Source organism: Corvus brachyrhynchos, unplaced genomic scaffold (assembly GCF_000691975.1).
Source record: "Corvus brachyrhynchos isolate BGI_N302 unplaced genomic scaffold, ASM69197v1 scaffold864, whole genome shotgun sequence".
In the NCBI taxonomy this organism is placed as follows: Eukaryota; Metazoa; Chordata; class Aves; order Passeriformes; family Corvidae; genus Corvus; species Corvus brachyrhynchos.
In genome coordinates, this window is record NW_008237871.1 from 466,981 (window position 1) to 476,435 (window position 9,455).

The following is a 9,455-nucleotide window of genomic DNA, read 5'->3' on the forward strand; positions in this document are numbered from 1 at the left end:
TCCCTAAAGGTTTCTTTAAAAAATCATCAGGTTCATGCTAAGTAATTTCTCTTGCTGTGGACAAAAAGTTGAGGGACAATAAATTCCTCACTGTTCTAATTTTGTAGTGATTGAGCATAGGCAGCCAAACAGCCATCACTCAGCAAAGCTCTATTACAATGATAAATAGTTCTGACTTGACTGAGTAACAGCCTGTATAAAATTGCACTTTGTTCACCAGAATATATTTTGTGCTGACTTTTCAAATGCCGGTAATTTAATGTGATAACACAATAGGCTGTGTTGGTGTATACATGGATCTACCTTCTTTGGACAGGGACAGATTTGTAATGGAAGAGATGTATGAATTAAATCAATAGTCATTGTTGATCACTACCTTGCCAGGTGAAGGCTTCAGACTTTAATGTCTACCTCTGTGAAGCTGTCATTCTGTGGGATGAGCATGATTTGGTGGGGGCATTATCTGGCGAGTACTATAGAATAGCAGTGGCTTCCCTTAGCAAACAAATTGTCTGGGTGTGCAGGGTGGAATATGTGTTTTCTATCAACTGAGTTCATAAAATGGTCTCCTCAGTCAGATCCACATAGGCCTATCGGAGACCTAGTGAGTCAATGTATCTGGGTTTGGAAGCTCTTTTGCTGGACTGCTTTTGGAAGTGAAGGGAAAAGTCTGATTATTTGGATGTGATTTTTTTCCCCTTGATTTCTCCCTGCACCTGGGTTTGCAGGAGGGGTTGGCTCGGGACATGAACCTGCAGCCAACTCAGGTCTATAATTGGTTTGCAAATTATCGACGACGTCAAAAATCTCGCCTCCTTCGTATGGAAAAGCTCAACAATTCATGTCCTGAGAGGGCATTGGCTTCCCACAGAAATGAGCCACAGGATAAAGGATCCAACACTCCACAAACTGCAGGTTTGTCCCTTCCTAATGTCTTCGGGATGTGGTCCAGAGAGGTGAAAATCAATTTTAAATTCCCTCAGGAAGGGAACAATATTGCTTCTTCAGAACAGCATCATGTGCTGATGGATCAAGTTGATGCTGGAGGACTCTGCTTCAGTGGAGTGCCTCATTGTTTGGCTCCAGGCTGTCAATCCAGAGGAGCAGACACTGCTAAGGCCTGTGCAAGGACAGGTGAAAAGAGATGCCTGGCTTTAAAAAAGCACCAAATGAAGGCAAATAGATGGGAGGCAGCAGGTTTTAGCTCTCAGATTCTGGAATCAGGGCAGTGTACTCCGGAAAACCCAGTATTTCCATGTCCTTCCACAGACAACCAAACTTCAGTCACAAGGAACAGGGGGGTTGTGCTGCGTTTGGCAGATTAGACTTGTTTTGTTGCCCTTTGGGGTAGCCATTAGTGTTGTTTCACCTGCCTGGCCTGCACCTTTCAGATGGATCTCATGTGGGCATCAGCCCTGAGCAAATGGAGATAACCCTCATGCCCTGTGAGCCAGGATGGGAGCAGTCAGCTGCACCTCTGTATAAGCCTCCTGAAGGAACGTATTTAAAGATGCTGGAATCCAGGTGATGTATGGCATCTCTACAGTGACAGTTCAGAGATGAAGCAACATTTAAACATATTCACAGAACTGACTTCCATGTCAGTTCCCAGGGGACATCACTTAGGAACCTTGCCACCACTGATGGCAATGTTCCATGTCCAGTCAGAGCAGCTCATCTCCCAGCTGTGGAGGGCAGGATTCAAAGGTTTAGCTGGGGGTCCCCTTTTGGCAAAGCAATATGTCTGGCTGATTCATTTTCTCCATCATTGCAGCTGTGTGCAGAGCTCTGAGCTGTATGAAGCTGGAACAAGCTTGGCTTTGTTCACCACTCACAGCACTGAACAACCTGTACCTTTTGGCACTGAGGCTGTGATGGAACCAGGAACCTGCTTTGGCTCTCCTGTGGTGCTGCCTGAAGAAGCAGTGAGCAGTGCTGCTGCCAGCCCCTGGCAGGGGAGCTTTGACCTGGGCTCTTATGAGTCCCTTCCCTTTGTGAATCATTGGCTGCCCATGTGGCAGGCCCCTTACAGCATCAGAGGAGTCTCTGGCTCCGTGTGGACCCCAGATGTAGAAGGTTGGTAAAACTGCACCCAGATTGTTGACCTTAAGAGTTTCCAAGCTTCTCTTCCCATTGTTGTAAACATTGTTGTAAACACTCCTGCTCACTTAAGTGTCCTGATGAAGGAGAGCAGGGCTTATTTTGAGCTTTGGAGTTTTGCTTCCATGGTAGTTCAGTGAGAAAATCTGTTGATTTAAGGTGTTGAAACAGACATTCTTACCTACTCTTTTGCCTAAACTGTAACCACTTCCGTAAGATAGTGGTGCATTCCCTTTAGTGTTTCCATTGAGAGAGTCCCTCCAGGTGTTGTCTGCTCACCCTGTTGTTTGCAAGCTTCTGGGTTTTTAATGCCTGTCATCATTAAGATACTGCCTGAGAACTTCTTAACTGTGACATGGTGCTTGTCTTCAAGCACGTATTCTTACTTTCCTTTCTCTCTCTTGCTATTTTTTCTCTCTTTGTCTCCTTCCTGTCCAGTCTTGTTCAGCATTCCCACCATCTCTTTTCTTCTCCCTGTTCTTCAGAATAGGCTTGATAGGATGCATAAGTAATGTTCCACTTGTTTTTGCTGTAGGTCTGTAGAGTAGAAAGTGCTGTAACTGCGATTCACCCAGGCTCTGGTGAATGTGGAGCAAGGAGAGAAGGAATAGCTGGGTCAGAGGTTGCAGCCATGTTATCTGTGTCTGTACTTGTTTTTAATATGAGCATTTTTTTCAGCAGGTATCAGAGTTCCCTTGAGCACAGTCTGTCAAGGTGGCTGTGTTGAAGACAGTTCAGGAAGAATCATTCAGGAGTCATATTTAGAGGATGAAAGCTTAATCCTTAGAGGAGGACAGCTAGGGACCCTGGAATCTATTCCCCACAGGTAAAGGGAGGGAAAGCACAGGGCTGCCTAAAGACAGGAATAAAAATGATGCTGTGAGTCCAGCCATGTCTTGGTGCCCTGTTGAAGAGAGTTGCAGAAATAGTGATACATCTCATTCCCAGGGACTGATTCTCCTTGTGTCCATCCTACTGGTATTTATATCTCTGTGCATGGGTAATGTTGTCTTAAGTGTGTATGTGTGTGTGTGGCACAAAGGAGATTTGGAACCAGTCTAATCAGAAAAGATATGACCCCCTATTTTTTAGGCAGGTTCAGCTTCTGAACTATTGGCTTGGTTTTGGCAGAAAAGCATAACCTGTACTGATCCAGTGAGGGCTGGTTCTTTGGGCTGGGTTGGTAGGGCCTGTACTTAATCTTAAAATAGTTTTTATAGCTTCATGAATGACCTCATGACAAGATTATTCCATAGTGCAAGCTTTCCAAATTGGAAGACAGTAAGACAGGCACTGTTCTGTCTTTCTGTTTTCCACGTAGAACAAAGGTTTCAGATTTTCTCTGGGAATGGAGATAAATTCAGAGAATGCAAAACAAAAATTCATGCTATTTTCCATATGTTATACAACTTCCATAATGTTACATAAAAATAAACACTGCCAGACATTATGGGCTTCCTTTAATTTACTGATCTGCAAGACAGAGCAGGAGCAGCAGCCCCATTTTATAACCCTTCTGCTTGACACTGACCAGCAGTTGTGCCAGCACGACACTGTCAGTATGTCAAAAAGGGAGGTAGAAGAAGCTTCATTCCTACTTTATAGATGAGGAAGCAGAGGCACAGATGGCTTCATGGCTTGTTGAACAACAGGTAAAGGCAGTGATTCACTGGAGATAAAGATTGGTGAGACTTTGGCCCCAGTTCCCTGCTAAAAACATTTCTGCCTTTTACCTGTTTCCCACTTGGCCTGGTGCCTTGCTCCCATTCATGTCAGACTCCTTGCTCTGAATTGCTGGGGAGAACCTAGGTCAGGCATTATAAACCTTGGGCTGTGTTTTAGGATTCACAGTTTTAAACAGTGGCTAAAGATCATGAAAGATCAGCAAGGCTTGCTGGCAATATTTTGGCTGGATTTAAAATTTCATGTTCTGACTCTGGAGTGAGCTCATTTTTATTTTTAAAATATGTTCTGCCAGTAGAAGAAATCTATGGTGAATGTCTCCTTGTTGGGTATGTCAGTGTGCCAGGAATCCACGCACCCGTTATCATATTCCTATGAGGGGCAGGACTTGCTGCTTTGTTGGCACCTTTGGTGAGGATATAGATATTTGAATCCTATTTGTAAACCCTGTTTAGTGGCCTGGTCCAGCTCCCCCCAAAACCTTGAGCTCCTCAAAATTCCATGAATGCTGTGGAACATCAATCTTTTTCAGAAGTGAGCGATGCTTAGGCTGCAATTCCAGCAATTTCATTTTGCAGTTTCTCTCTAGAGAGCCAGGAGAGCTCATGTGGGTAGTCTTGGGTAAGGTCACTGCTCTGTCAGTGAGGATCATCTGTGTTATAAGGCAGAGCCCTCTAACAGAGTCAGTGATTAGAGAAGAGTATTGTTACCAGAGTCCTCTTGAGCACTCATGTTGCAATGAGCATCACCCTTCTGGGGTCTCAGGAGGGCAACAGATCGAACTGTAAGGCAAATGAGTGTTGCTGTCCTGGAAGGACAGGGCAGTGAAGTTATCTCGGTTTTAGAGGTAAAAATAACACAAAGAGAAGGAAATTATTTAGCCAAGATCACCTATCTGGAGTGGACTCAGTGTTATGTTCTCCTTGCTTCCTGAGCACTGGGATAGAGCTACAAGTCAGCCAAAGGACCCTTAATCTGCTTGTCTCATTTTTAAAGATGCTCACCTGGAAAGGACATGTCCTCAAATCTTATCAGAACAATTCCTGTTGATTTCTTTCACGGGCTTTTTACAGCCACTCCTACGCACTTGTGCTGTGTCCAAACCTCTTCTGATCTACAGGGCTGTGAGGTGGGAGTGTGAGAGGGAACCAGGCTGGAAGCTGACTGTCTCCATCTGCTTCTGCTGCCTGAGAGGAGGGTTTGATCCAGCAAGCGGACTGGAAGTCCCTGTGGGACACCAAACAGATGCTCCCCTTTACAGATAGTGGTGATGTATCCTCTTCATTCTGCAAGTCAGGAGAGGTGGAATGTAGCCCAGCTAATGGTTCTTGCAGAGCAGAAATCTCGTGCCTTCCATTTCAGAAAGAAAAGCACACTGAGGTGGAGCAAGGCATTCTACATTTATGAGCCAGCATACTGATTTAGAAAATGTCAGTGCTGAGATGTTCATGGCAGCTTACAGCCTCTGCCTGCATTTTTGGGATTCCATCTCAGAGTGCTGGGAATCCTTCTGCTGTTAGGCTTTCCCCTCTGGATAACCTAGCATCCTGACACTGGCAGGCAGCAAGTCCCAAACCAACAATGAGAGGCTACTTTTTGGCATGTTGCATAACTGAATCATAGAACTCCTTGCATATCGGCATAAGTGGGCTGTGAAAAACCATGAGACAAATTCTTGAGAGGGTGGGAGAGGGAGCTGAGCCCATTTGTCTTCAGGAAATGTGACTCTCTGAATGCATTCTCCAGCAGAGGAGTCCCAAGACTGGGTGCTGGAAGCTGGGGGGCATTCCAAGGAAGGGCAACTTGACACTTGCCCCGTTGCTTCTACTTTTTTCCTATACTCTGCTAGTGGGCACCTCTTGTCTGGACCTGTATGGACACTCACACCTTGGGCTATTCCTGGTGGTGGTACAGGCAGCATTGTTGGATTAGAGAGTTTTGAGTTGGTGATGATAGGAGAGAACATCCCATTCTTGAGCACTCAGAGTCTCCTACTTGACCTAGTGCCCACAGACTGATCTATTTTGAGAGGCTGGCAGAGCCTCCAGGGGAGTTTAGATGGAGAAGGCATGTCCCCAGACTGGACTGGTGGCCTTGGAAAGCTGTAGCAGAAGCGGAGCCAATGTTATGTCTATGTCTATAGTTTTGAGAGAGACGTTTTGGTAGACACCTCCTTGTTTATGGAGTGTTTTGGGGCAGAAGGAAAGTTGCAAATTGAAATATGATTCCCTGTATACTGCTCCTGGTCAGGACTGTCTTCCCACTGCAGAGCCTGTATTTTCAGGCCATAAGAATTTTGAGAAATGGGGCAGGTGTGTAGACAACTTAACAGCTCTATCAGCTGAATAGTCTTGCCAACAGCCCCTCTTGTCCTGCTGCAAAACATTACAGTAAGTGGCAAGTAGAGCATAAATACAAATGCACTTGTATATAATTTTTTTCCAGTTCCTCTCAGACTGTGTTTGCCAAGCCTCAGTGCCCACCTGTTTCTGCACCCTGCATGGAAGAAAGCCAAGCCTTGGGACAAAGCCAGGTAAGAACATACCTAATGTTCAGAGAAAGGAGCTCTGTACACATGATCCCCTGCAGCTTTCTCAGAGATGTGAAATCTCATATCATATTTAGTATGAAACATATTTGATCTAAGCATACCTTTTGGAATCCAGTTCAGAGCAAGGTGGGCATTCCCTGGGTAACATCCAGCAGATAGTAGAAGGAAAGGTGGTTTTGTTGATTTTTTTTTTCCTACTTGAATTGCTAATCAGACCCTAATTTTACTAAATGTGTTGTTGAAATGGTGGCCAAGGGAACTTGTGCAGATCCCAAGTGTCATTTAAATTTTTAGCAATGGAGGGCTCACCTATAGAACAATCACATGAAGATGGCTGCTTAAGGTCCTCCCCTCTGAGCGGTTTTGCACAATTTGACTCTGCTCTCTCAGACCTCTTAAAATGTTTAATGTAATTTTCATTTGCAAGTCTGTGCTATTGTTGAGGAAAAGGGATTTTGCATTGTTCTGAGGTGGCTGATAGCAGTATACAGAGTAGTGTGATTATTGGCCAGGATAGAGAAGGTACTTCCATGCTGTGGGTGCAGTCTGCCTGCCTTCTGATGGGGACTTTAGGGCAGTAGAGAATAAAAGTTAGAAATCTTGTGCTTTCAAGGGGATGGGAGCACATCTCTGAATTCAATGTTACCTAAAAAGAAAGCCCTAAGCTGTACATTGAGGTACTTTTTGGCATTATGTATGTTGGTCTAACAGTCAGTCAGCATCCATTGCTGTTTCCCTTGCAGTGTGAGCTGCTGGGGAAAACCTTTTCAAAAGAGATTATGAAAAGCAGGAGCCCATATCTGCTGGCATCATTATGAGAAGTGGTTGCAGCTCTGAGGGCAGTAACAGAACCTCTTTCGAGCCTCTGAAAGCATCAATATAAAGATCTGTATCTTGGAAAGTGGCCTTTTTACCAGCCATAATGTAAGCCAGACAAGAAGGAAAGCTTTGGGCATTAATAATGGATGAGCCTTTTCTAAGATTCCCAGAGCAGGCTGTCTCTAGCTAGTTTTCATCTTGCTGTTCTGCATTCTTGCACTGATTTTGCAGTGGTGAAGAAACATGACACTCAATGCACTGTGGGCTGGTGAGCAAGATACTGAGTGATGCTTGTAGATGTCAAAGGGGACATCTTCAAATCTTTGTAATAATTACTCAGTTCAAGAATTCAGAAAAGCAATTTTTGCATATTTTAATGTGTGCTCGAGGGGAAAAGAAGAGCTTGAATGGGTAAATGATCTTACAGCCTTCTACAGATTTCCTGGGCACTTTGCTTCTTGCTGAATTAACTTGCTCTGGGCTTCTGGCAACAATATGGAGATATTTGGTTCCTATGTCTGAACCACCGAGGTGCAGATGAAAAACTTCCTTTTTCTCCACAAGACTCAGGGGTTTTTTTTGTAGCTCATACATCCCGTTAGAACCAAAATGAGAGTAAAACAAAAGCAAGCAAGCAAACAAAAATTCCAGAGCAGAGCTCCCTTGTTCAGGACATCACTTCTTTGATTATTTAGTTCTGGTCTTACCCTCTGTCAGTTACTGGCTTTTATAGGAGTCAATGCCTAGGGCAAGGCGAAGGGAATTGCTCTGCTCTGAATTCCTAGGAGTTGGATTGTGCACTGATTGTGCTTGTCACTTCTACACCCAGTGATGGATTATTCTACCTGAATTTAGAGGGGAAGAAGGTCTTTGTCTCTTCATGCACACAGCCCTGACCAGTGACATTCCCTCCCATCTCACACCTTGTGCTGCTGTCTGCCCAAAGGAGCTCTTCCACCATAAGCAACTGTGTTAAAAATCATATATAGTGAGGCTTTGGCTCCTTCCTGTGTCTTTCAGGTCCTGGAGGATCCAGTTGTTGGCTCACTAACCAATGAGATGCTCCAGGCAGCACGCCTGCTCTTTGAATTTTCTGCCAGTGGACGGATGTGACCTGCCTGCAGATACACTCCATGTGTCTGTGCTTCCCATTGCTTCCTATTTTTTCCTTTTTAATTTTTTTTAATGAAAGAGGAGTCTGACAAGGAGGTGATTAGAGTGGGGGATAAGGATGGAGGTGTTTTCAAATGGTTACAAAGTTTGATTTAGTTACAGTTTTATTAAGAATTTGCAAAGGATAGAAGAAAGGAAGGGTGCAGCGTGGACTGTAGGTTTTTCCTGGAGTAGTCTGAAACTGCACTGTCGGTGTTAAAATTATCAAGGCACTGGTTCTGTGGCAGTAACATAGATCTACCCATAGCACTGGTCAGATCCAAGTCCTTGGTTGCATCATGAAGGTAAATGAAGCTCCTGTGCTCAAAGGAGTAAAATTGGGTTACATTGCCTTGCAGTGGATGTTGGATAACTTTTTCTCAGGCTTGGAAGATAAGGTCTCAGCTAAGTGCTGGTAAAATACTGCTATTTCTTATTCCTGCCTTTCTGTTGCACTGCAGGGTGTAACTTCTGGAGTGTTCCATACTCCATAGTGCCACAGGTGACACAAACTGGAGCACAGCAGAATTTTCAGTGCTAGGGCATGCCATTGTTTTGGTGTTTAATACAAGAAGTAGCAAGGCAGGCCCTTCATGCAGGTTTAAAACTAATCCTGCAAGTTATAGGGTGGGTTTTAGGGTATTTTCCTGAAGTGTTACTGTTTTAAAAAAAATCTGTATTGCAAAATGGGTCCTCTTTCCCAAACCTCCAGCCCGGAGATACAGGGAGAAGATGCCTCTGTTACCTTTTGTTACAAAGTTTTCAAATAAAGAATTTTATTTACTGTTTCTCCAGGGTTTTTTTTTTTTTTTTTTTTTTTTTTTTTTTTTCAAGGTAAGGGTGTGAAGTGATAATTTTCACATGGCAATTATGTATTAAAACGCAGGACCCAGCTGCCCTGGGAACACTTGTGGGTGGTGAGAGCCTGAAGCCTCCTTTATTTTGGTGGATTTCACTAGGAATGCCCCTCTCTTGTTCGTGTTTGGAACAGTGGTGCTTGGAAGGGTCACACACGTTATCGCTTTTTGCCGTCAACAGCGGGCCCGTGAGTGAATGAGGGCATTTGTGCAGGGAGCAAAGGCGCCGGGCTTGTACGGCCCGCACGAACACCCGTGAGGGACCAGCCCGCCCGGCCGTCACAGCCCCGGCC

The 9,455-nt window shown here is 44.6% G+C and overlaps 1 protein-coding gene across 3 annotated transcripts in view; it reads left to right on the forward strand.

The window, feature by feature from the left end:
• Positions 1–9,093, forward strand: part of ANHX (anomalous homeobox) — a 12,167-nt gene extending 3,074 nt beyond the window's left edge. Inside the window, exons 5-10 of one of the 3 annotated variants that reach the window (XM_017732236.1) lie at positions 729–915; positions 1,392–1,524; positions 1,775–2,076; positions 2,779–2,926; positions 6,229–6,316; positions 8,174–9,093. In XM_017732236.1, coding sequence (XP_017587725.1) covers positions 729–915; positions 1,392–1,524; positions 1,775–2,076; positions 2,779–2,926; positions 6,229–6,316; positions 8,174–8,266 — 951 coding nt within the window. In that variant the 3' untranslated portion in view covers positions 8,267–9,093. The remainder of the gene's footprint in view (positions 1–728; positions 916–1,391; positions 1,525–1,774; positions 2,077–2,778; positions 2,927–6,228; positions 6,317–8,173) is intronic. The other 2 variants (XM_017732237.1, XM_017732238.1) reach the window with 2 other exon arrangements.
• Positions 9,094–9,455: the final 362 nt, after the last annotated feature.